This window comes from Portunus trituberculatus, chromosome 1 (genome assembly GCF_017591435.1).
Source record: "Portunus trituberculatus isolate SZX2019 chromosome 1, ASM1759143v1, whole genome shotgun sequence".
NCBI classification, from domain to species: Eukaryota; Metazoa; Arthropoda; class Malacostraca; order Decapoda; family Portunidae; genus Portunus; species Portunus trituberculatus.
This window is the reverse complement of record NC_059255.1, coordinates 4671016-4697747: the sequence shown is the minus strand read 5'-3', so window position 1 is coordinate 4697747 and position 26732 is coordinate 4671016. Positions and strand designations below refer to the sequence as shown.

General features: G+C 43.1%; 2 protein-coding genes across 7 annotated transcripts in view; one reads left to right on the top strand and one right to left on the bottom strand.

Annotated features, from left to right (window-relative positions):
• The window catches only part of LOC123513140, a 28337-nt gene extending 16130 nt beyond the window's left edge, over positions 1-12207 (top strand). For all 4 annotated transcript variants that reach the window (XM_045270174.1, XM_045270082.1, XM_045270272.1 and 1 more), the window contains 6 exons: positions 3258-3500; positions 5642-6662; positions 9120-9455; positions 10249-10389; positions 10935-11098; positions 11655-12207. In XM_045270174.1, the coding sequence (XP_045126109.1) occupies positions 3258-3500; positions 5642-6662; positions 9120-9455; positions 10249-10389; positions 10935-11098; positions 11655-11796 (2047 nt within the window). In that variant the 3' untranslated portion in view covers positions 11797-12207. The remainder of the gene's footprint in view (positions 1-3257; positions 3501-5641; positions 6663-9119; positions 9456-10248; positions 10390-10934; positions 11099-11654) is intronic.
• Positions 11613-25405, bottom strand: LOC123513393 (aminoacyl tRNA synthase complex-interacting multifunctional protein 2-like). 3 transcript variants are annotated; one of them, XR_006677387.1, is made up of 11 exons: positions 25108-25405; positions 24076-24267; positions 20166-20309; positions 19456-19566; positions 18817-19031; positions 18034-18176; positions 17371-17567; positions 16669-16809; positions 15586-15883; positions 13856-14626; positions 12056-13754 (listed from the first exon to the last, which is right to left on the bottom strand). XR_006677387.1 is itself a non-coding variant. In XM_045270622.1 (10 exons), exons 1-9 carry the CDS (start codon positions 25234-25236, stop codon positions 15587-15589), a joined length of 1569 nt encoding a protein of 522 aa, XP_045126557.1. In that variant the 5' UTR covers positions 25237-25405; the 3' UTR covers positions 11613-11748; position 15586. The 3 variants fall into 3 exon arrangements, 2 of the variants coding, with proteins under 2 accessions (XP_045126557.1, XP_045126506.1); XM_045270622.1 differs by lacking the exons at positions 12056-13754; positions 13856-14626 and adding an exon at positions 11613-11748; XM_045270571.1 differs by having other exon boundaries at positions 12056-14626.
• Between the last annotated feature and the right edge of the window lie 1327 nt (positions 25406-26732).

Sequence of the window (26732 nt, the reverse complement as noted above, 5' to 3'; positions counted from 1 at the left end):
AACAATCCTTCCTTGTGTGTGCGTGTGTGTGTGCGTGTGTGTGTGCGTGCGCGCAGGCCCCTGGGACAGATGTTGGCTCCAATGTTGGCAAGCTTACAAATATCTGGCACCGATCCCCTCTCCTCCTCCTCCTTCCCTCCTCCTCCTCCTCCTCCTCCTCACTCACACACACACACACACACACACACACACACAGTTTCAATTCTTCTTACTCATAGAGAGAGAGAGAGAGAGAGAGAGAGTATGAGTGTGTGTGTGTAAAAAGATTATAATGTAGTTTTAGTTCATATTTATATTCTCTCTCTCTCTCTCTCTCTCTCTCTCTCTCTCTCTCTCTCTCTCTCTCTCTCTCTCTCTCTCTCTCTCTCTCTCTCTCTCTTTTAGACTCAATAAACATGAATACAAAAGACAGACAGACAGACAGACAGACATAATAATAATACTCTTAAGAAATTATGTAGCTTTATTATTAGCTTAACAATGAGGTAGTTTAGATTGTTATAATGTGTGTGTGTGTGTGTGTGTGTGTGTGTGTGTGTGTGTGTGTGTGTGTGTGTGTGTGTGTGTGTGCGTGTGTGTGTGTGTGTGAGGGAAGGAAAAAAATTGTTAGTTTTACTCAGACACACTTCCTCCTCCTCCTCCTCCTCCTCCTCCTCCTCCTCCTCCTCCTCTTCCTCCTCCTCCTCCAGTGCGGAAGAAGACGCAACTACACATGGTACGGTAAATATGTTTGTTTGTTTGTTGTGTTGTAAAAACTAACAACAGGAGCAGTAGCAATAATAATAATAATAATAATAATAATAATAATAATGATGATGATGATGATGCTTTGACACGTGACACATTTCTGGGCATTGTAGATTGATTGATAAAAAGAAGGAAAAATAAATAGATAGGGAAATGATGATAATAATGATAACAACAATAAACTATCAATAGAACCATGAAAAACACCCTTCAAAACCCCAATAACTTCCACTACACCCTTCAAAACCCCAATAACTTCCACTACAAAACCCCAATTTCCACAAAACCCCAATAACTTCCACTACACCCTTGAAAACCCCAATAACTTCCACTACACCCTTGAAAACCCCAATAACTTCCACTACACCCTTGAAAACCCCAATAACTTCCACTACACCCTTGAAAACCCCAATAACTTCCACTACACCCTTCAAAACCCCAATAACTTCCACTACACCCTTGAAAACCCCAATAACTTCCACTACACCCTTGAAAACCCCAATAACTTCCACTACACCCTTGAAAACCCCAATAACTTCCACTACACCCTTGAAAACCCCAATAACTTCCACTACACCCTTGAAAACCCCAATAACTTCCACTACACCCTTGAAAACCCCAATAACTTCCACTACACCCTTGAAAACCCCAATAACTTCCACTACACCCTTGAAAACCCCAATAACTTCCACTACACCCTTGAAAACCCCAATAACTTCCACTACACCCTTGAAAACCCCAATAACTTCCACTACACCCTTGAAAACCCCAATAACTTCCACTACACCCTTGAAAACCCCAATAACTTCCACTACACCCTTGAAAACCCCAATAACTTCCACTACAAAACCCCACTACACCCTTGAAAACCCCAATAACTTCCACTACACCCTTGAAAACCCCAATAACTTCCACTACACCCTTGAAAACCCCAATAACTTCCACTACACCCTTGAAAACCCCAATAACTTCCACTACACCCTTGAAAACCCCAATAACTTCCACTACACCCTTGAAAACCCCAATAACTTCCACTACACCCTTGAAAACCCCAATAACTTCCACTACACCCTTGAAAACCCCAATAACTTCCACTACACCCTTGAAAACCCCAATAACTTCCACTACACCCTTGAAAACCCCAATAACTTCCACTACACCCTTGAAAACCCCAATAACTTCCACTACACCCTTGAAAACCCCAATAACTTCCACTACACCCTTGAAAACCCCAATAACTTCCACTACACCCTTGAAAACCCCAATAACTTCCACTACACCCTTGAAAACCCCAATAACTTCCACTACACCCTTGAAAACCCCAATAACTTCCACTACACCCTTGAAAACCCCAATAACTTCCACTACACCCTTGAAAACCCCAATAACTTCCACTACACCCTTGAAAACCCCAATAACTTCCACTACACCCTTGAAAACCCCAATAACTTCCACTACACCCTTGAAAACCCCAATAACTTCCACTACACCCTTGAAAACCCCAATAACTTCCACTACACCCTTGAAAACCCCAATAACTTCCACTACACCCTTGAAAACCCCAATAACTTCCACTACACCCTTGAAAACCCCAATAACTTCCACTACACCCTTGAAAACCCCAATAACTTCCACTACACCCTTGAAAACCCCAATAACTTCCACTACACCCTTGAAAACCCCAATAACTTCCACTACACCCTTGAAAACCCCAATAACTTCCACTACACCCTTGAAAACCCCAATAACTTCCACTACACCCTTGAAAACCCCAATAACTTCCACTACACCCTTGAAAACCCCAATAACTTCCACTACACCCTTGAAAACCCCAATAACTTCCACTACACCCTTGAAAACCCCAATAACTTCCACTACACCCTTGAAAACCCCAATAACTTCCACTACACCCTTGAAAACCCCAATAACTTCCACTACACCCTTGAAAACCCCAATAACTTCCACTACACCCTTGAAAACCCCAATAACTTCCACTACACCCTTGAAAACCCCAATAACTTCCACTACACCCTTGAAAACCCCAACTTCCACTACTTCCACTACACCCTTGAAAACCCCAATAACTTCCACTACACCCTTGAAAACCCCAATAACTTCCACTACACCCTTGAAAACCCCAATAACTTCCACTACACCCTTGAAAACCCCAATAACTTCCACTACACCCTTGAAAACCCCAATAACTTCCACTAGAAACACAAAAACTCCCTTGAAAACCCCAAAAACTTCCACTACACCCTTGAAAACCCCAAAAACTTCCACTACACCCTTGAAAACACCAATAACTTCCACTACACCCTTGAAAACCCCAATAACTTCCACTACACCCTTGAAAACACCCAATAACTTCCACTACACCCTTCAAAACCCCAATAACTTCCACTACACCCTTGAAAACTCCAAAAACTTCCACTAGAAACACAAAAACACCCTTGAAAACCCCAATAACTTCAATTGAACCTAACCAAACGTAACTTTCTCCTTCACAGACCTTTGGGTGAAACTTTAAGCTCAGTCGTGAAAGATCTCGATATCAAATCATCCGGGTCACGTAAAATAAACTTCGCAAACTACAACAACAACCTTCACACGTTTGTCCCGGGCGAGTACGGTAGACAGCGGCAACAGCAACAGCAACAACAGCAACAACAGCAACAGCAACAGCAACAGGGACGAAGTGATTCACCGGATCTTGAATTGGAGAGATTAAGCCAGGCCATTGATCAAGTCAGGTTAGTGAGAGAGAGAGAGAGTGTGTGTGTAACTTCCACTAACCCTTGAAAACACCAATAACTTCCACTACACCCTTGAAAACACCAATAACTTCCACTACACCCTTGAAAACACCAATAACTTCCACTACACCCTTGAAAACACCAATAACTTCCACTACACCCTTGAAAAACCACAATAACTTCCACTACACCCTTGAAAAACCCAATAACTTCCACTACACCCTTGAAAACCCCAATAACTTCCACTACACCCTTGAAAACCCCAATAACTTCCACTACACCCTTGAAAACTAACTTCCACTACACCCTTGAAAACCCCAATAACTTCCACTACACCCTTGAAAACACCAATAACTTCCACTACACCCTTGAAAACACCAATAACTTCCACTACACCCTTGAAAACCCCAATAACTTCCACTACACCCTTGAAAACCCCAATAACTTCCACTACACCCTTGAAAACTAACTTCCACTACACCCTTGAAAACCCCAATAACTTCCACTACACCCTTGAAAACCCAATAACTTCCACTACACCCTTGAAAACCCCAATAACTTCCACTACACCCTTGAAAACACCAATAACTTCCACTACACCCTTGAAAACACCAATAACTTCCACTACACCCTTGAAAACCCCAATAACTTCCACTACACCCTTGAAAACCCAATAACTTCCACTACACCCTTGAAAACCCAATAACTTCCACTACACCCTTGAAAACCCAATAACTTCCACTACACCCTTGAAAACACCAATAACTTCCACTACACCCTTGAAAACACCAATAACTTCCACTACACCCTTGAAAACACCAATAACTTCCACTACACCCTTGAAAACACCAATAACTTCCACTACACCCTTGAAAACCCCAATAACTTCCACTACACCCTTGAAAACCCCAATAACTTCCACTACACCCTTGAAAACACCAATAACTTCCACTACACCCTTGAAAACACCAATAACTTCCACTACACCCTTGAAAACACCAATAACTTCCACTACACCCTTGAAAACACCAATAACTTCCACTACACCCTTGAAAACACCAATAACTTCCACTACACCCTTGAAAACACCAATAACTTCCACTACACCCTTGAAAACACCAATAACTTCCACTACACCCTTGAAAACACCAATAACTTCCACTACACCCTTGAAAACACCAATAACTTCCACTACACCCTTGAAAACACCAATAACTTCCACTACACCCTTGAAAACACCAATAACTTCCACTACACCCTTGAAAACCCCAATAACTTCCACTACACCCTTGAAAACCCCAATAACTTCCACTACACCCTTGAAAACACCAATAACTTCCACTACACCCTTGAAAACACCAATAACTTCCACTACACCCTTGAAAACACAATAACTTCCACTACACCCTTGATAACTAACTTCCACTACACCCTTGAAAACACCAATAACTTCCACTACACCCTTGAAAACACCAATAACTTCCACTACACCCTTGAAAACACCAATAACTTCCACTACACCCTTGAAAACACCAATAACTTCCACTACACCCTTGAAAACACCAATAACTTCCACTACACCCTTGAAAACACCAATAACTTCCACTACACCCTTGAAAACCCCAATAACTTCCACTACACCCTTGAAAACACCAATAACTTCCACTACACCCTTGAAAACCAATAACTTCCACTACACCTTGAAAACACCAATAACTTCCACTACACCCTTGAAAACCCCAATAACTTCCACTACACCCTTGAAAACCCCAATAACTTCCACTACACCCTTGAAAACACCAATAACTTCCACTACACCCTTGAAAACACCAATAACTTCCACTACACCCTTGAAAACACCAATAACTTCCACTACACCCTTGAAAACACCAATAACTTCCACTACACCCTTGAAAACACCAATAACTTCCACTACACCCTTGAAAACCACAATAACTTCCACTACACCCTTGAAAACACCAATAACTTCCACTACACCCTTGAAAACCACAATAACTTCCACTACACCCTTGAAAACACCCAATAACTTCCACTACACCCTTGAAAACCCCAATAAGTGAATTTTCTCAAACCTAACTAACCTAACCGCTAACTTGACCCTATTCTTGACCCGACAGACAGAACACACTACGACTCGAGGACCGCAGGAACTCCATCAACGAAAAGGTCAACAAACACGACAAGAAGAAGAAGGAGAAACGAGAGAAGAGAGAAAAGAAAGAGAAAAAGGAGAAGAAGAAGAAGAAAAAGTCGCGATCAACTTGTGATGTTCCTGAGGGCGTGAACGGGGATCCTTCCACCTCCACTACCACCACCTCCACCACCTCCACCACCTCCACAGCCCCCAAACCTTGTATTTCCAAGCCCCCTCTTCCCCCAGCCACACCAGTAACCCCCCCCAAGACAGTTCCTGAGGTTACTGTCACCCCAGCGAAGGAAGGAGGAGGAGGAGGAGGAAGAGAAGGAGGAGGAGGTGGTACAGAGGCAGGGGAGGAAGAAAGGAGGTCACCACAGCCTGCCACAGAGCCACAGCCTGCCACAGAACCACAGCCTGCCACAGAACCACAGCCTGAGCCACAGACCACCAGAAACGCAGACACAGATTCACAGCCAGTGGTAACAGACACACAGACAGACACACAGACTGACACAGGGCCTTCACAGCCAGACACAGCCACACAAGAGGCCACACAGCACACCACAGACACTAGCCAAGCCCCACAGAACACCACAGACACACAGACACAGCCCGCAGACACACAGAGTAACACAGACGCAGAAACACCCTCACAAACCGTCACAGAGACAGAGACAGACAGCGCCACAGCCTCACAGCCTGCCACAGACTGTACCACACCTCCACAGCCCACAGACACAGTAGAAAACGAGGCAGAAACCACTCCACAGCCCGCCACAGACACAAACGCACACACGAACACATTAACACCACTACAATCAATTGAGGAAGAGGATATATCGCAAGAGAGAGAAGAGGAGAGCGGAATGGCCGATGCGGAGAACCCTGAGGTGGTGGAAGGAGTGGAAGCAGAGGAACCACAGGGCGTGTCTCCACCTCCACCACCAGCAGAACCTGAAGTGGAAAGAGAACCACCTATAACTTTCCAAGAATATTTAAATGTGAGTAATGATTTATCTAAGTGGCCATTTTGTGTGACCGGAAAATTACATAACACTCCTCCTCCTCCTCCTCTTCCTCCTCCTCCTCCTCCTCCTCCTTATCGTTCATCCTCCCTTCCTCCTCCTCCTCCTCATCATCATCATCATCATCATCGTTCCACTCGTTCTTCCTCCCCTTCTCTTCTCTCTCTCAAGTCTCCTCCTCCTCCTCCTTACATCTCTCGCTCCTCCTCCTTCTCCTCTTCCTCTTCCTCCTCCTCTTCTTCTCTCATTTGGGGTTCAGAGTATGGAGACTTTCATGTTTCTATATATTCCTTCTCCTCCTCCTCTTCCTCTTCCTCCTCCTCTTCCTTGTCCTCCTCTCGTTCTTCACTCTTCTCCTCCGCGTCCTTCTCCTCTTCCTCCTCCTTCTCCTCCTCCTCCTCTAAGAAGGATTCCGTGCATAGTGATTTAAATAACAACTTTGATGATTCCTCTCCTCTTCCTCCTCCTCCTCACCCTCCTCCTCCTCCTCTTCCTCCTCCTCCACATAGAGCAAAGACAGCTCCATGTATACACTATAAACCTCCTCCTCCTCCTCCTCCTCCTCCTCCTCCTCCTCCTCCTCCTCCTCCTCGTGAAATACCAGATAGACCTCCTCCTCCTTATCCCTCCTCCTCCTCCCCCTCCTCCTCCCTCTCCCGCTCCTCCACTATTAATTCTGGCTTGTCACTATCTTCCTCCTCCTCCTCCGTCATGTCTTTTGGGTCATCTTACTATATGCTCTACGTTTTGGACCCTAATGACCCCTCCCAAGGGCGCCCCCGGACCCCGCAGGACCTCCCCTCCTCCCCTCCCCTCCCCGTCCCCCACGTCCTCCCCGACCCCCTCCCTGGTCTCCTCCGTGGGCACTGTGACCCCCGAACCTGATCTTCCATATTTTGAAGTGAAAGATGAGGATTTTCGAAGACTGTCCGGAATTTCTCTGTCTCCGTCTCCTTCTCCCTCGCTTCTCTCGGCCTCTCACTCCTCCTCCTCCTCCTCCTCCACTCTTCAGCGTATGTCCACCTCTCGTTCTCCCTCCTCCTCCTCCTCCTCAAAACACGCGATCTCTTCCTTCATCTCCTCCTCCTCCTCGTATTCTTCCCTCTCGTTCTGCTTCCCTCACCTCCCTCACCTCCCTCCTCGCTGGGCTACCTCCTCGCCCCCCGTCCTCCCTCATGTCCATTTCAACCTTCAGTTTAGCCCCCCCGTCACACTCCATCACCCCCGCATCACGCCCCTTCCCGACCTCCCTCCTCTGATTCTATAGTAATGCTAGCGGCCCCAGGAGAGGAAGGACGGCCTGGGGTACTCCTAAGGCCTGTCCCCTCCTATAACCCCAACCTGTCCACCTCCCAACCCCCCCTCCCCCCAACCATCTATCGCCTGGGCCCCCCCCTGGCCGCCGCGCACGAGCCTCGAGTCATCACTACCTACGATGCATTAATTAAGGTGGGTACTTGCTTGCTGCCTCCTCCTCCTCCTCCCTCCTCCTCCTCCTCCTCCTCCTCCTCCTCACAAAGGTTGTAGTGTAGATGGCCACATTGTTGTAAGTGTGTGTTTGTTTGTGTGTTTGTGTTGTGGTTGTTATTATTATTATTATTATTATTAAACTTTACTATTATTATTATTACTTTATTATTATTATTAAACTTTACACTTGTCAATGCATTTTTCATAACTGTCTACTTGTCAATGGTTCCAAAGTCCATCAAGGGTGTTTGTATATCAAGCCATTGAAGAAATGTCAGTTTGCAATGATACACCAAGATTTGTGTGGTAACTTGCAAATATTATGCTCTCCTTACCCTGTCCACCTCCCCTAGACCCTGCCACAGCCCTCAGACCATACCACAGCCCTCTAAACCCTGCCACAGCCCCCAGACCATGCCACAGCCCCTAAACCCTGTCACAGCCCTCTAAACCCTGTCACAGCCTTCTAAACCCTGTCACAGCCTTCTAAACCCTGTCACAGCCTTCGAAACCCTGCCACAGCCTTCTAAACCCTACCACACCACCAGACCCTGCCACAGCCTCCCCACTGCTTTCCCTGTCTTCTCCACTTCCTCACACGACTTCTAGACCCTGCTACAGCTTTCTAAACCCTGCCACAGCATTTTAAACTCTACCACAGCCTTCTAAACCCTGCTACAGCTCCCTAGACCCTGCCACAGCCTCTCCATTGCTCTTCTTAACCTGTCCACCTCCTCATATTACCTGTACACCCTGCCAAAGCTTTCTAGACCCTGCCAGTCTTCTAAAACCCTGCCATAACCTTTAATCCCTACCATAAACACACACACTCCTGCCACAGCCTCCCAGACCACTACAGACCCTGCCACAGCCTTCTAAAAGCCTCTAAACCCTGCCGAAACCTTTTAAACACTACCATACACACAAACACACACACTCACTCACTCTCTCACTCTTCCACAGGCGCGAGAGGAGTTTGAGTGCCTGGTGGGGGTGTTGGGTAACATGCTGACACCTGAGGAACAAGCACATCTGGAGGAGCTGCGAGCGTATGTGCTGGACGACGAGGGTTCCTGGGCGCTGGGGGAGAACTTTAGCAGTCTTCTGGGGCGCGTGTTTCACGATGGCAATGTCCCTGACGAGGCGAGGGTGCACCTGGTGAGGGTAATGGCAGCGGCGGCGTTGAAAGATGATGTCATCCTCCTCCTTCACCAAGACAGGCGCGATCACACCATCATGAATTACGCCAACAGAGTGGAGTTTTTGAGTGCCGATCAGCAGGAGGCCCTTGCGCTGTTTGTGAGTGTTTTGTGGTGTTTTGGGTGTGTTTTGCGATCTTTTGGGGGATGTTTATGTGCGTTTAGGGATGTTTACATGTGTTCTGGGGGTGTATTTGGGTGTTTAGAGGTGTTTTGTGGTGTTTGGGTATGTTTTGTGGTGTTTAGGGGTGTTTGGTGGTGTTTATGTGTGTTTAAGAATGTTTACATGTGTTTTGCGGTGTTTGGTTGTATTTAGAATGTGTTTGAGTGTGTTTTGGGAGTGTTTGAGTATGTTTTACCAGTGTGTTTGGGTGTGTTTTGGGGTGTTTAGGTGTGTTTTGGGATGTTTAGGTGTGTTTAGGGGTGTTTATGTGTAGAATGTGTTTGAGTGTGTTTAGGGATGTTTACCAGTGTGTTTGGGATTTGGTTTTTGGGTGTTTAGGGATGTGTTTGGATGTTTAGGTGTGTTTAGGGATGTTTATGTGTGTTTAGGGATGTTTACAGGTGTTTTGGGATATTTGGTGGTGTTTAGGGAGTGTTTGGGTGTTTTGTGTGTGTTTCTTGGTGTTTGGGTGTATTTGGTGTGTGTGTTTGGTGGTGGTGGTGGTGGTAGTAGTAGTGGCAGTGGTAATGATAGTAACAGTAACCAGTATTTTAAGTTTTATTGAGAAAATTGCAAATACTTTTCACAAAACTTGATAAAAAAAATAAATATACGATGAAAAAAAAAATAAAATAAATAAATAAATAAATAAACCACAAATAATCAACACAAAACACAGTATGACCTTTGACCTTTTGACCTGACACCCTTCCCCCTCCCCCCCAAACAGTTCTGCAACATGTTTGAGCACGTGAGTCCGTCTGAGTGGCTCCTGTACATCTCTGAGTGGCAGGACGGCAGCCAGGCAACCTCAAACATCCGGGTCACCACCAAGATTGCCGTCAACGCACTGCTCAACACCAACCCCAAGGTGAGAGAGAGAGAGAGAGAGAGAGAGAGAGAGAGAGAGAGAGAGAGAGAGAGAGAGAGAGAGAGAGAGAGAGAGAGAGAGAGAGAGAGATTGATGAGAAATGAGAGAAAAGGTTATATTTGAAAGTATATTTGAATGTGAGAGAGAGAGAGAGGTTATATTTGAGAGTATATTTGAATGTGAGAGAGAGAGAGAGAGAGAGAGAGAGAGAGAGAGAGAGAGAGAGAGAGAGAGAGAGAGGCTGTGGGGAGTGACTGTGGGTTTGTCAACATACTGTGGGGCTGTGGGCTGAGAGAGAGAGAGAGAGAGAGAGAGAGAGAGAGAGAGAGAGATTGTGGTGAGTGACTGTGGGTTTGTCAACAGTGACTGTGGGTTTGTCAACATACTGTGGGGCTGTGGGCAGAGAGAGAGAGAGAGAGAGAGAGAGAGAGAGAGAGAGACACACACAAAAAAAAAAAAAAAAAAAAAAAACCAAACCAATTTCTGACCCACTCCATACAACCCCCAACCTTTCCTACCACACCCCACAACCACCCCCCAAACAGTGCCAGGAGTACGGATCAGCCATCATGTACAATCTTGGCACGAAGGAGGTGAAGACAGTGGTGTTTGATGATGTGGCGCCGGAATTAGCCATGGCCATCCTGCAGTTCTTCAGCACACACCCTCAGGAGGAGCTGCTGTGGAGGACCATGGCTGCTCTGTGTAGGTGAGTGAGGTAGTGGTGGTGTGTGTGTGTGTGTGTGTGTGTGTGTGTGTGTGTGTGTGTGTGGTAGTTTCCTGTCTGTCTCAGTGTCTCTCTCTTTCAAATATACTCTCACAAATATAACCTTTTCTACAAATATAACTCTCTCTCATTCAAATATACTCTCACAAATATAACCTCTCTCTCTCTCTCTCTCTCTCTCTCTCTCTCTCTCTCTCAGCCCACAGCCCCACAGTATGTCCCCCACAGTAGTTGACAAACCCACTGTCACTCAACGCAGCCTCTCTTTCTCTATTTAAATATACTTCCACAAATATAACCCTCTCTCTCTCTCTCTCTCTCTCTCTCTCTCTCTCTCTCTCTCTCTTTCAAATATACTCTCACAAATATAACCTCTCTCTCTCTCTCTCTCTCTCTCTCTCTCTCTCTCTCTCTCTCTCTCTCTCTCTCTCTCTCTCTCTCTCTCTCTCTCTCTCTCTCTCTCTCTCTCTCTCTCTCTCTCTCTCTCTCTCTCTCTCTCTCTCTCTCTCTCTCTCACACCCTCTCCCTCTCTCCACAGGTTCACCTACTCGTCAACAGAAGTCCCGGCACTCATTAAGATGATTGGTCCGGATCCGACAAGTTTCCGCGGCGCCAGTGAACGCGTCGACGCTCTGGTGGAGGAGATTGACGCTAAATTAAGTCGTGTTCGGGCCTTCTGAGACACTCGTACGCTCACACACACACACGCACACACATGGTTCAAGACACACGGATATACGGACATGTGTTATTTTGTAAGGGTTTTTTGGGGATTTAACTATTTATTTTGTACTTTTTTGCGATGTGATTTTTTTTTTCGCTTTCCTTTTCCTTATTTATTTTAGGTTTATGTTTGTGTTAGGGAGAGAAGGAGAAGGAGGAGGAGGAGATGGTGGTGTCTGTCTAAAATAAATCAAAATCTCACCTTTTTTTTCTCTCTCTCTCTCTCTCTCTCTTTTCCTTCCATTCTTTCCCTACCTTCCCAATTTTACACTACTACTACTACCACCACCACCACCTCCAATCTGTGACAGCCTTGCAATTTGAGTGTCTACAAATAACAATAACACTTAATAAATGTAAGCAAATGACAACTTTGTACATGTCCTGCCTCTGACCTGACAAATACTGAGGTGCGTAGACGTAATAGCTTTCCTTATTTCCTTTGTAACTTTTATCTATACTCAGATGTGGGATAATAGTGTTTTCTAAAGCGTTTTTATTTGTAATTGTGAAACGCACACTACGGTTTCTCCATTTAACTCTTTCACTGCCGTATTGTGTGAAGTCTTTACAAGCATCTACAAACAAGGAAACGGGAAAAAACTAATAGATTATGCAATTTCTCGACAAGTAATCAAGGAAACACACCAAACACATACAAAACAGTCACCACCACCACCACCAGTAATGCTTGGAGTCTTTCGGAGTGTGTACAAGAAAGGAAATTGGAAAAAACGGAGAAGAGTTAGCAATTTCTCGACAAGTAATCAATGAAACACATACAAGACAGTCACCACCAGTAGTGTGTGAAGTCTTTACAAGCGTCTACAAGAAAGGAAACTGGAAAAAAACTAATAGATTATGCAATTTTTCGACACACTCACAGAAACATGGACCGAACGCAGTGAAAGGGTTCCTGTGTATTTTCCTAACCCGACGTAACAATTCTAACAAAAAATATTGACGTTGAGACTATTTATATGCAGTGGGATATTATAAGTTCTGTCAAGTTTTTATTTATTTATTTTCTTATACCAAACACACACCACAGCTCATCATTAACTTATATTTGTCATTCAGTTGTAATAATTCAGTTTTTTTACTCATAAGTTGAGAATATAATGGTGTCTGGAATATTAAGTGATTTATAAAGCTTTCATTTCAGTATTTACCAAACACTCGGCACGGCTCACCATTAACCAGATGTAACAATTCTGATGCTTTTTCCAGTTTAATTTGTGGCTGTATGTATGCTCAATGTGGGATATTAATAGTGTTTTATAAAGCGCTGTTTTTTCTATTTCATATTTACGAAACGCATGGTGCAGCTGATCGCATATAACAATTCTAATGTGTTTTTTTGTTTTATTTGTGGTGTCTGTGGGATATTGATAGTGTTTTATAAGGCGTTTTATTCTTAATATTTTACAAGACTTCTTCATTAACTTGTATTTGCTAATCAGATGCTTCATTATTTATTTATTCCAATTTGTAGCTTTATTTTGAGTCAATGTGGGATATTAACTGTTTTATAAAGCACTTTTCTTGATTACCAAACGCATGGAACAGCTTTTTCAATTAACTTGTATTTGCTAAACATTTTCTACGACGCTTTCATAAATGTTTGATTTTACGGTTTTCTTTTTGTAAGTATTAAGAATTTTTGTAGCTATTAATGATTTTTTTTTTTTTTTTCAATTTTTACGTATTTCTGAAAAAAGGTATTTTAATATTCTGACGTCTCTCCGAAGATAAAGCATCAAGATTTTAGCATGTTACTTCAAAACACTCATTTTTCTCATTTGTAAAAAAAAAAAAAACAATTTTCACTTATTCTTCCAAAATACTCAAATCTCAACCTTCTCGTCCCCACAAATATTTCTATGTATATTTCCCCGAACACTCAATTTTCAACCTATTCTCCACAAAATACTCAAATTTCCACCTTTACATCCCCAAAAACACACAAATTTCTATATATTTTTACCTATTCTTCAACCAGACTCAATTTTCAACCTATTCTCCACAAAATACTCAAATTTCCACCTTTACGTCCTCAAAAACACACACATTTTAATATATTTCTACCTATTCTTCACCCAGACTCTTAATTTTCAACCTATTCTACCACACAATTGATAAAAACACTCAAATACGTCCCCATCGTCACTAAAACACACAAATTTTCGACGTCTTCTCAAAACAAACAACCGTAACAAACAGAACTTAATTTGTTTACTTTATATAGTCGCTTGTTTGGCCTGAGAGTGAGAGAGTGAGAGTGAGAGAGAGAGAGAGTGAGAGAGCTGTTTATACACTAAGCTTTTGTATTTATTGTTAGTTTAGCGCGTTTTATTTCTTTTTTTCGAGTTTTTTCTATATTGTTTACCGTAGAATGGAGAAAAATACAATAAAAATGAAATAAAATGGCCCGGTTTGTGTTTTTCTTATTTTCCTTCGTAATTACTCTCTCTCTCTCTCTCTCTCTCTGTCAGAAAATATAAATAAATAAAATAAATTAATAAACACACAAATTTTTCTCTCAATTCAAAACTGACTCAAAAAGGAACCAACATTTCGGCTCCACTAAAATAAATAAATAAATAATAATAATAATAATAATAATTTTCAAACATGCATTACAACCACTAAGGAAACAGAACAATAGATAGACAAATAGATAGTGAGTGTGTGTGAGTGTGTGTGTGTGTGTGTGCACTTTCACCCCCTCCAACATGCAAAGGGAAAGGAAATGAGAGAGCGAGACAAGTTTCAATTTATTTCAAGCTGCAGAGAGAGAGAGAGAGAGAGAGAGAGAGAGAGAGAGAGAGAGAGAGATAGTTTATAATACTGTTCTACTACTACTACTACTACTACTACTACTACTACTACTACTACTACTACAATCACAACCAATTTAAATAACAACATTATAAAGATTTTCAGTACTATTATTCAACAATATTACTCTCGCTCTCTCTCTCTGTCAAACTCTCTCTCTCTCTCTCTCTCTCTCTCTCTCTCTCTCTCTCTCTCTCTCTCTCTCTCTCTCTCTCTCTCTCTCTCTCTCTCTCTCTCAAACTCTCTCTCTCTCTCTCTCTCTCTCTCTCTCTCTCTCTCTCTCTCTCTCTCTCTCTCTCTCTCTCTCTCTCTCAAACTCTCTCTCTCTCTCTCAAACTCTCTCTCTCTCTCTCTCTCTCTCTCTCTCTCTCTCTCTCTCTCTCTCTCTCTCTCTCTCTCTCTCTCTCTCTCAAACTCTCTCTCTCTCTCTCTCTCTCTCTCTCTCTCTCTCTCTCTCAAACTCTCTCTCTCTCTCTCTCTCTCAAACTCTCTCTCTCTCTCTCTCTCTCTCTCTCTCTCTCTCTCTCTCTCTCTCTCTCTCTCTCTCTCTCTCTCTCTCTCTCTCTCTCTCTCTCTCTCTCTCTCTCTCTCTCTCTCTCTCTCTCTCTCTCTCTCTCTCTCTCTCTCTCTCTCTCTCTCTCTCTCTCTCTCTCTCTCTCTCTCTCTCTCTCTCTCTCTCTCTCTCTCTCTCTCTCTCTCTCTCTCTCTCTCTCTCTCTCTCTCTCTCTCTCTCTCTCTCTCTCTCTCTCTCTCTCTCTCTCTCTCACACACACACACACACACACACACACACACACACACACACACACACACACACACACACACACATATACACAAATACACACACACACACACACACAAACACACACACACACGCTCATACACAAACACACACACACACACACCTCACAGCTGGACCAGTGTGGGCGGAGCATGTCCCGTGGCTTCAAGGAACCTCTGGAGACCGGCCGGCTTAAGCCCCAGGGAAGCATCATTACTCAGGGGGTGAAAATAGATATGCCCTGTTGCCAGTTCCATCAGGGGCGTTTCCAGCAGGACCTTCACAGTGTGCCCAGGGTCGTTGATAAGGGCCAGGGGGGTCACACAGCCCTGACGCACCCCCAATGTGTCGTAGAGTGTGGTGCCGTCAGCGAAACGCAAGTCCTTCGCATTAATTTTCTTGGCGAGTGTCTTGAGGTCGATCTGTAATGGTGTGGTTAGGTTAGAGTAGGTTAGGTTGTGTTAGGTTGGGTTGGGTTAGGTTGGGTTGGGTTGGATTGGGAAGAATGACGTTTGGTTAAGTTATATTAGGTTGGGTAGGGTGAGGTTTGGTTGGGTTGGGTTAGGTTGGGTTGGGTTGAATTAAGGTTGAGTTAGGTTAGGTTAGGTTAGAGTGAGGTTTGGTTAGGTTTGATTTGGTTGGGTGAGGTTCTAGTAACAGACTAACATTTCTACATAATTAGCAGCAGAAACAATATGTAATAAAGAGTTTTTAAGGAGTTTTTAAGTGTGTTTAGATCAGGTTAGGTAAGATTCTACTGTCAGATTAACATTTCTACAATATTAGCAGCAGAAACAATATGTAATAAAGAGTTTTTAAGGAGTTTTTAAGAGTGTTTAAATCAGGTTAGGTAAGATTCTAGTGTCAGATTAACATTTCTACATTATTAGCAGCAGAAATATGTAATGATGAGATTTTAAGGATTTTTTTTAAGATTCTAGTGACAGATTAACATTTCTACATTATCAGCAAGAGAAACAATAAGTGACGTGAGTTTTTAAGGATGCTTTCACGGTTCTAGTAGATTTAACAAGGACTTTTAAGGATATTTTTGTGGTTCTGCTGATAGATTAACACCATCTCTACATGATCAATTAAAGAAACAATAAGTGACAAGGATTTTTAAGGGTATTTCTAAGATTCTAGTGGCAGATTAACACCATTTCTGCATTATGAACAGGAAAAACACACACACACACACACACACCTCAGTATCATGCCTGGTGGACAGAATATAAAGCGTTTTCTTCTTGTCTCTGAGGAAAAGATTCTTGGTGATGATTCCCGGCAATCCTTCCACTTCACCCATCAACGCCTCCACCGTCATCACTGCCTGGTGCTCCTTGATCTGGTGAGAGGGGGAGGGTGAGAGAGAGGAGAGGGAGAGAGGGAGAGATTTAAGGAAGGAAAAGAATATGAGGAGAGAGAGAGAGAGAGAGAGAGAGAGAGAGAGAGAGAGAGAGAGAGAGAGAGAGAGAGAGAGAGAGAGAGAGAAAATATCTTCACTTTCTCTTTCTTTCTTTGCCTTTTATTTATCTTTTCTTTAGTTGTCTCCTCCTCCTCCTCCTCCTCTTCTTCCTGTATGAATCTAACTTCCTCCTCCTCCTCCTCCTCCTTTTATTCCACTTTCTCCTCTTCTTCCTGTATTTTCCCAAGTTCCGTTCCCTCCTCCTCTTCCTCTTCTTCCTGTATGAATCTAACTTCCCTCCTCCTCCTCCTCTAATTTCTCTTCCTTCTCAATCTATGTAATGTTGCTTCCTTCCTCCTCTTCTTCCTCTATCTAATTCTCCTCCTCCTCCTCCTCTCCTTCCTGTATCTAACATAACTTTCTTCCTCCTCCTCCTCCTCCTCCTCCCCATCCTCTCCTTCTTTTATCTAACTTTCCTCCTCCTCCTCCTCCTTGTCTCACCTGGAAAGCCACACCAAGCTCCTTCAAGTACTTCTCGAGGTCCTTCCTTCCTAAATAAGTCTTCTCATTCTGTGGACTGATTTTCTTCTCTCCTCCTTCCTTTGTTGTTGTTGTTGTTGTTTGTGCTGGTGGTTGTGGCTTGCTTTTCTGCTGCTGTTTAGTTGCTGTTGTTGTTGTAGTTGTTATTTTGGTGAGATCTGTAAAAAGGATGTTAGTGTTTGAAATCATGTTGTGAATTAGTAATATTATAGGAACATTATTAATTCTAATGCTACATAAACACTATTTTTTTGCAAACTCTATGCCTCTGTCTTCGGTACGTGTTTAAAAATGCATCATTCTTCCACCAAGACTATTTTCCAAGGCCACAGAGATGACTGGCAGGGTTTTCAAGAGTGTTTCTCCAGTTAATAAAGTAGAAATCTTGTCACTCTGCCTCTACAACCATAAAAACGTGCTTAAAAATGCATTATTCTCTCATAACTAATTTCCAAGGCCACAGAGATGACTGGCGGGGTTTTCAAGAATGTTTCTCCAGTTAATAAAGTAGAAATCATGTCACTCTGCCTCTAGAGAAGAAGGAGGAGGTGGAGGAAGAGGAGGAGATAATTAAAGATAAATAGAATAATCTCTCTCTCTCTCTCTCTCTAACACAAGCCTCACCTATGCCAGCCAAGGCGTCGACCCGTGCCAGCCAATTACCGATAGCCTGGTCCACCGCACCCCCTCTCTGCCGCACCAGTGACCACGCCAGCAGGTCCACCACACCACACTGACCCCCACACAGGAACGCTGAACGGCTTAACCTAGAGGGGGGGCGGGGGGGGAGAAGGTCAAAATTCACTATAACATCCATACACATCTAAAACATCACAAAACGCACCCAAAACACCTATAGATATCCACAAACACTCCAAACACACACATACATACACACACGCATGCACACACACACTCAAACACCCCATAACGCACTCAAACATCCCAAACACACACAAACACCCTTAAACACTCCATAATGCATTCAAACACCCCAACGCACACATAAACACTCTCAAACACCCCATAATGCACCCAAACACCTGCAAACACCCACAAAACATACCCAAAACACACAAACATCCCCAAAACACCCAAGAACACAACAAAACACACCCAAACACTCAAAACACACCCACAACACCCAGAACACTGCAAAACACACCCAAACACCCCAAAATACACCAAAACACCTCAAAACCCACCAAAACACACCCACAACACCCAGGAACACTGCAAAACACACCCAAACACCCCAAAACACTCAGGAACACTGCAAAACACCTCAAAACACACTCTAACCCACCTAAACACACCCCAACACACCAAAACACCCAAAAACCCAAAAACCCACCAAAACACCTCAAAACAACCAGAACACCCCAAAAACACCCATAAAACACCCACCTTTTTCCGATCTCCCTCATGACTGCGGCCCTCTCCTTGGCACCCCCCCACACCAGGCTGCCCTCCAGAGTGTCCAGCAAGGAGTCAGTCTCGGCAATGCTAGTAAATGTCCCTGTGGCTTCAAAATTGTAAGGGGAGGTCGATGGCAGCAACCGGGTGACGTAGCGGAGAATATTGGCTTCCCCCGCGATTCTGGTTTGCCGCAGGGGGTTGATCTGGAGTGTGGGGGGAGAGGGAGAGTAGGGGGATTAGTGGTGGTATTGTTGTGGTGTTGTGGTGTTGTGGAGAGAGAAAAATATAGGAAGGATGTGTTCAGATGAGATAATGATTGGGAGAGAGAGAGAGAGAGAGAGAGAGAGAGAGAGAGAGAGAGAGAGAGAGAGAGAGAGAGAGAGAGAGAGAGAGGGTAATAAATAAATAAACGGATGAAAAAATGAAGCTAAAATATAAAAGAAAAGAAAAATGAAGCTAAAATATAAAAGAAAAGAAAAAGAAAGAAAAACAAATACACACACACACACACACACACACACACACACACACACACACACACACACACACACACACTGCAAGAAAGAAACTAAACTAAAATAAAATATACAAACTCACTCACTCACTCTCTCTCTCTCTCTCTCTCACCATGAGGGAAGGGGAGGGCACGTCGCTCCACTGGAGAGAAAACGCCACACTGTGTTTGCTCCGCTCCTCCAGGGGACTCTCTGTGAAGGCCGCCTGTAGCTCTGGACGCACCTGCAGTAGTAGTAGTAGTAGTAGTAGTAGTAGTAGTAGTGGTAGTAGTAGTAGTAGTAGTAGTAGTAGTAGTAGTAGTAGTAGTAGTAGTAGTAGTAGTAGTAGTAGTAGTAGTAGTAGTAGTAGTAGTAGTAGTTCAAAATGGTTAGTAATATTCTTGTGTGTTTTTATTTGAAGAATGTACATAATTTTTTCAGGTTTTTGTCATATTCATTGCATTTGTACTGTGTTTGTTCATTCATTCATTTATTTCCAACATATTTCCACCTCTTTCAGCAATTCTTCAACCTAACCTAACCTAACCTAATCAAAACACCTCCTTTGACCCATAAATTCCCAACAAAAACACATCACAAGGAAAAATAAATAAATAACTAAATAATAGACACTAACCCCCCCCGCCTATCACAACACACCAGGACGCCATTAATATTATCAATCTTATTTGTATTTTTCACCCTCACCAAACCTCACCACATATATATATCACCATTAATTAATTTCCCAACCTCACCTAACCTTACCTAACTAAATCTAACCTCACCTAACCTAACCTAAACTGAGCCCATCCCATCAGCCCAGGCCACCGTCAGCCTCACCTGCGGTACGGAGGAGTGGAGGCGGCTGGAGCAGTGAACGGGCAGTCCTGATTGGCCCAGCAGTCTCCGCAGCACCAGCAGGGACAGAGGGGGGCTGGCGGGGCTGGCGGCAATCACCAAGTCTTGTATGGGGCTGGATGGTGTCTGTGTATGGGGCTGGAGTGAGTGGTGAGAGAAAGGTCTGTGGGGAAGGAGGGAGTGAGGGAGGGAGAGAGTGAGTGAAATACAGAGAGAAAGGTGCATAATTTTTGAGAGAGAGAGAGAGAGAGAGAGAGAGAGAGAGAGATACAAATACTAATAATTATATGCAAAAATGATGAAATTAAGACAAACAGATTAAATATTGCAGAGAACAACAACAACAACAACAACAACAACAATAACAAAAATCTAGCTAAGAAAAAAACAAACATACAAAACATCACACACACACACACACACACACAATACTTGCAGTTAACCTTTTCAAATGACGAAGAGGAGGAAGAAGAGGAGGAGGAGGAGGAAGGAAGAGGAAGAGGAGGAAGAGGAGGAGGAGGAGGAAGGAGAGAGAATAAAGAAGAGGAGGAAGAAGGAAGTGAATTAACAGTCTTAGAATCAGTAGAAAAGGAGGAGGAGGAAGGAAATAAAGAAGAGGAAGAGGAGGAGGAGGAGGAGGATGGGAAGAAGAGGTCACATTTTCAGCAGTCGGGTCATCGGAGGTCAGGTCAAGACAGCTACAGACGGAGAGAAGCTCGTATTTTTCCTCCTCACTCTCCGATGACCTCCTCAACTTGTCAACAATGCCTTTGAGTTCCTCCTTGAGAGCGACAAGTTTCCGCAAGACAAATTTGTGTTGCTTCTCTATCTCTATCTCCATCTCCTTCTCCACGTTGCTGATCTTGCTCCTGCTCTTGCTGTTCTTGTTCTCTTCTTCTTGTTGCTGTTTTTGTGTTGAGAGAGAGAGAGAGAGAGAGAGAGAGATAGAGAGATAGAGGAAATATCTGTTTTGTTAAATGTATAACTTTCTTCATCTTGTTCTTGTCTTTGGGTAAATATTTGACATTTTAAACAATAGTACACAAACAATAATAATAATAATAGTAACAGTAACACTATTCCACATTTTCTTAAACAAATTACAAATTTAAATGTTCCACTAAATCAAATACAAAAAAAAAAAACAAATGAAAACAAAAAAAATTATATGAATCAAATTAATATCCAGCTTTAGATAATTGACAATATTATGAGTTAGTGGTTAGTCCGGCCACGCTGAGGCTGCGGTTACACCAAACAAGCTGAGTCATCAATACAGAAGCATCAACACCACTCCTGAATGGTGTTGATTGGCCACACCAGCTTCAATGCAACTGTTTACACCTGGCAAATCAACTCAAAATCATACCAGTTCAGAATTAATGACTGGTTTGCACCCATTTTTTCATGAGCCACAGCCATTTCCACCACAGCTGATGCATCCACACTCCCCAAAGGCTGCCTAAATGCTGTGTTGATCCTGTGACAAGTTAATTCGACTACTCAAATAATGCCAGTTCAGAATTAATGACTGGTTTACATCCATTTTTTCATGAGCCACAGCCATTTCCACCACAGCTGATGCATCCACACTCCTCGAAGGCTGCTGAATGCTGTGCTGAGCCTCACTCGGTTGGAATTAAGCTGATTTAAAGTGACAAGTTAAGACATTCTTCAAAAAACCTTCAAAAACTTAATCGATTTGCTTTGCTTGGTGTAAACGCAGCTTGACATATGACACACAGCCTGACACGTGACACAACCTGACACACAACACAGCCACAGACTACTGTATTCTCTACCCACACTGCAACACATCACCACCACTGTAACTACACTCACCCCAAAATCCACCATAAGCAACACAAACCTATGGGTGTGTCTGGGGGCATTTTGGGGTGTCTGTGGGTGTTTTGGGGTGTGTGTGGGTGTTTTGGAGTGTGTGTGGGTGTTTTGAGGTGTGTGTGGGTGTTTTAGAGTGTGTTTGAGTGTTTTGAGGTGTGTGTGGGTGTGTCTGGGTGTGTTTGGGTGTTTTGGGGTATGTTTGGGTGTTTTGGGGTATGTTTGGGTGTTTTGGGGTGTGTTTGGGTGTTTAGGGGTGTGTCTGGGTGTTTAGGGGTGTGTTTGGGTGTTTTGGGGTATTTTGGGGTGAATCTGAGAAAATTTTGGGTGTATTTGACGTGTCTGTGGGTGTGTCTGGGTGTTTTGAGGTGGCTGGCTGTGTTTTGGGGTGTTTTGGGTGTGTTTTGAGATGTATGTGGGTGTGTCTGGGGGCATTTTGGGTGTATGGGTGTATTTGGGATGTCTGAGTGTCTGGGTGTCTGGGAGTGTTATGTCTTGTTTATGGGTGTGTTTGGGGTGAGTGTGGGTGTCTTTAGGGATGTCTGCAGATGTGTTTGGGTGTGTTTTGGGGTGTTTGAGTGTGTGTTTTGGGAGTGTTTGTGGTTTTGCATCCACATGAAATCCACTTCCACTAAAACTAATGAAGAACGCTAAAAAGGATCAGCGTTACTCATTAATCCACAAAAATCCGCATAAAATTCACACGAATCCACTTCCACTACCACACCCTAACACAGAAATACACTAAAAGAAACTAAATATTTAAAACACACACAAAAAAACCCATTTCTCATTAATCCACACATATCCACATCGTATCCACACAGATCCACCTCTACTACTCCACGCTATCCTAAAAAAACCACTAACTTACTAAAAAAATAAAGTAAATAAATAAAAAATCAACATCACCCATTAATCCACACAAGATCCGCTTCTACTACCACGTCTTAGCCGAAAAACGCTAAAAAATACTAATAAATGAAAAAACTTACTAAAAGACACAAATACTGAAAAAACACAATAAAAATCAAATATCCGCATTAATCCACACAGAATCCACACAAAATCTGCTTCCACTACTACGTCTAAGCCAAACAAACGCTAAATATACTAATAAGTACAAAAAACACACTAAAACATTAAAAAAACAATGATAAATGAAATATCCACATTAATCCACACAAAATCCACTTCCACTACTACATCCTATCCAAAAACACACTAAAAGACACTAAATTATTAAAAAAACAATAAAAAATCAAATATCCGCATTAATCCACACAGAATCCACACAAAATCCACTTCTATCATGTCTTATCCCAAAAAAACACCAAGACACTAAAATATTAAAAACACAATAAAAATCAAATATCCGCATTAATCCACACAATCCACACACACAAGTCCACCTCGCGCTGCTCCATCCACTTCTGTAGGTCGGATAGGAAGCCCAACTCTTCTCTGAGGGCACCGATGACCTTGAGGATAGCCTGGTGTCTTGTGGATAAGGAGGAAGGTTCACAATTATCCACAACTTCTGCCTGTGTGGATATCTTGCTCAGTTTGTCCTTCAGGCGGCCAAGGCGGTACAGGACGGATTCTTGTTGCCGCAGAAGGTCACTCGAATAGCCCTGTGTTGCCGGAGTGGGTCACAGCAGGCCATAGTTAAGTTAGGGTAAGTTAGGAGTGGGTTAGGAGCGGGTAGGTTAGGTTAGGTTAGGTTAATTTTCCTTTTTTTCTCGTTTTCTCTCTCTCTCTCTCTCTTTTTTTTTTTTTTTTTGGGGTGGGGAAAGGAAGTTAAGGTTAGGTTAGGTTAGGTCAATTTATTTTGGGTCGTTCTGCTGAGTTGGGTCAGGTTAGGTTAGGTTAGGTCAGGTCAAGTGAGGTTAAAGAAAGGGATAGGAAAGAAAAAACATATTTCTCACCAAAACACACACACACACACACACACACACACACACACACACACACACACACACAATTTATACAACCACACAAAAATTTCCATATCACACACACACACACACACACACACAGACACACAAACCTTAAGTGGCGAGGAGCATGCAGCAGCCCCAAGACCACCAGCAGTAGCAGCAGCAGCAGCAGCAGTAGTAGCAGCAGCAGTAGCAGTAGTCGTTCGAGTGGATTGCAAATGGTCCAGCTGGTCTTTCAAATTTTGTAGTCGTTTTAGCACAGCCTCTTGTCTCGCCTCCAGTGCTGAGGCCGCCGGACACCCCTGTAGTAGTAGTAGTAGTAGTAGTAGTAGTAGTAGTAGTAGTAGTAGTAGTAGTAGTAGGTTTTTTTTTTTTCTTCTGTTTTCAAGAGAGGTGGACTGGCTAACAGGAACCTAAATTCTGTCCTAAAGTTATCATTAATTTCCGATAGAGTAAAATTGGGTTAGAAATGCTCGTAGACGTAACCCAACCTAACCAAACCTAACCTAAATTCTGTCCTGAAGTTATTTTTCATTTCCGAGAGAGTAAAATGCGGACAGAAATGCTCATAGACCTGACCTGACCTGACCTGACCTAAACCTAACCTAAATTCTGTCCTATATTATTAATTTCCAATAGGGTAAAATGGGATTAGAAATGCTCATAGACCTATCCTAACCTAAATTTAGTTATAATAAATTTCCGATAGGGTAAAATGGCGACAGAAATGTTGGTAGAAGTGTGATCTGGACCGTGAGAGTGTGTAGAGTGACGTGGTGTATTGGTTCACACTGCAATAGTACCGGGATGTGTATATTAGAACAGTGCCAGTGCCCCCCCCCACCAGAGAAGTGTGTATGTCTGGCCACACCAAAGCGAATATAATAAAAATAGAAATAGAAAAGAAAAAAGAAAAAAGAATAAAGAATAAAGAAAAAAAAAGAAAAGAACTGAGCCACAGAAAATAATGTAAATAAAAAAAAAAAAATAAAGTATAAAAACGTGCATTTAAACCTTTCCCTATACAACACCAGCAAGACACACCAATACTCCACCATTACCACCCTCAGGACACCCAGGTCAGGTCAAACAAGGTCAAATAAGGTGGCATTAATGAAGAGAGCCCCAGCTGTCCGTCTCACCTTGGAAGTTTGCACCAGCTGGGCGGGACTCGAATCGTGGCTTTTTAAGCTAAAAGGTGCCATTTTGTACATGACAGAGGGCAGCTCCACCACCACCGGGACATCCACCAGCTTGGGACACCGGTACATCCTGCGTGGACCAAGAATAGCAGAGATATTAAAGAAAATGTGGGATGTTTGGCCGGGTTATGGTGATGGTGGTGGTGTCCACTGTCCGCGTGGCTCCGTGTGGCTGCCTTGATCTTATTCACTACAATGACGTGTTTTTATATTCTTGCTATTTCTCGGTTTTATACACCTTCACTAACTTATGTGGGGGATTAAAATGGTGAAGATTCTGGTCATTTATTTTCTGACCACCATAGACCCTTCCTAATGTCAATAAAACCGTCTAATCACACGCAAAACTCAGGATAAAAATGTGTCCCTTTACTGAAGAGATGGATTTATTTATTTTTTTTTTTCTATCGTGAACTTCTACTTACTATTCATCGATCTTATACAGCTTCACAAACTTATGTGGTGGATTACAATAGTGAAGATTCTGGCCATTTATTTCTTGACCACCATAGACCCTTCCTAATGTCAATAAACCCGTCAAATCACACCCAAAACTCATGGTAAAAATGCGTCCCAGCACTGCAGAGGTTATTTTTTTGTATCGGGAAGTGAAAGGGCAAGAAAAACTGCAACTAAAATAAAAACACTGTCTTTCACATCACTAAGTATTGCATATATTGAGCCATGTTTCCTGCACTAATACATTCACAGCCTCAATCTTTCCATTCGCCTCTCCACACCGTCCCAGCGCCACCACAGTTCACCACCACCATTATCACATCATTCCTTCTTCTTGCATCATCTCATTCTCTTCCACTTGCCTGCTCCACACACTCCACCACCACATCTTCACAGTCTCATTTCATTCGCCTCTCCACACCGTCCCAACACCACCATCATCACCATTATCATCTCATTCCCTGTGTTTGCATCATCTCATTCTCTTCCGCTTTCATCATTTCATTCCCTCCCACTTGCACAAATATGCACAAATATGCCCAAACACACCCAAAACACCGCTCCCACACACTCAAAACAATTAAAACACTCAAAACTAACCCAACGCACACTCAAAACACCTCAAAATACCATGCAACACTTCAAAATACCAATAAACATACTAGAGTAACAAAATATACACCAATACCACTCCACATACACACACATACACCCGAACACACCGCAACACCGCTCCCACATACACAAAACACTTAAAATACTCAAAACTAACCCAAAATACCTTAAAACACCATGCAACACCTCAAAACACCAACAAACACTTGAAACTTACTAGAAACACCAAATCTACACCAATACCATCCCCAAGACACCCCACACACACCCAAACTACTCAAAAATATTCCCAAACGCACTCAAAACACAACGCAACACTTCACAATACTTCCTAACACCCAAAACTCACTAGAAACACCCAATATATACCAAAATCACCCCCTACACACACCCAAGTAACTTAAAACACTCCAAACTAACCCCCCAAAACCTAACACAACCTCTTAAAATATGCACTCAAACACACCCAAATACTCCAACACACCCCAACA

Bases quoted from the DNA above. Each gene is read 5' to 3' on its own strand.
- LOC123513393 (XM_045270622.1), bottom strand. From the start codon at position 25,236: ATGTACCGGTGTCCCAAGCTGGTGGATGTCCCGGTGGTGGTGGAGCTG. The intron at 16,810-17,370 runs GTGAGACAAGGA...CCCTCTCACCAG, and splicing joins AGCTTGGTGTGGCTTTCCAG to ATCAAGGAGCACCAGGCAGT. The intron at 15,884-16,668 runs GTGTGTGTGTGT...ACACCATTACAG, and splicing joins CCACCAGGCATGATACTGAG to ATCGACCTCAAGACACTCGC.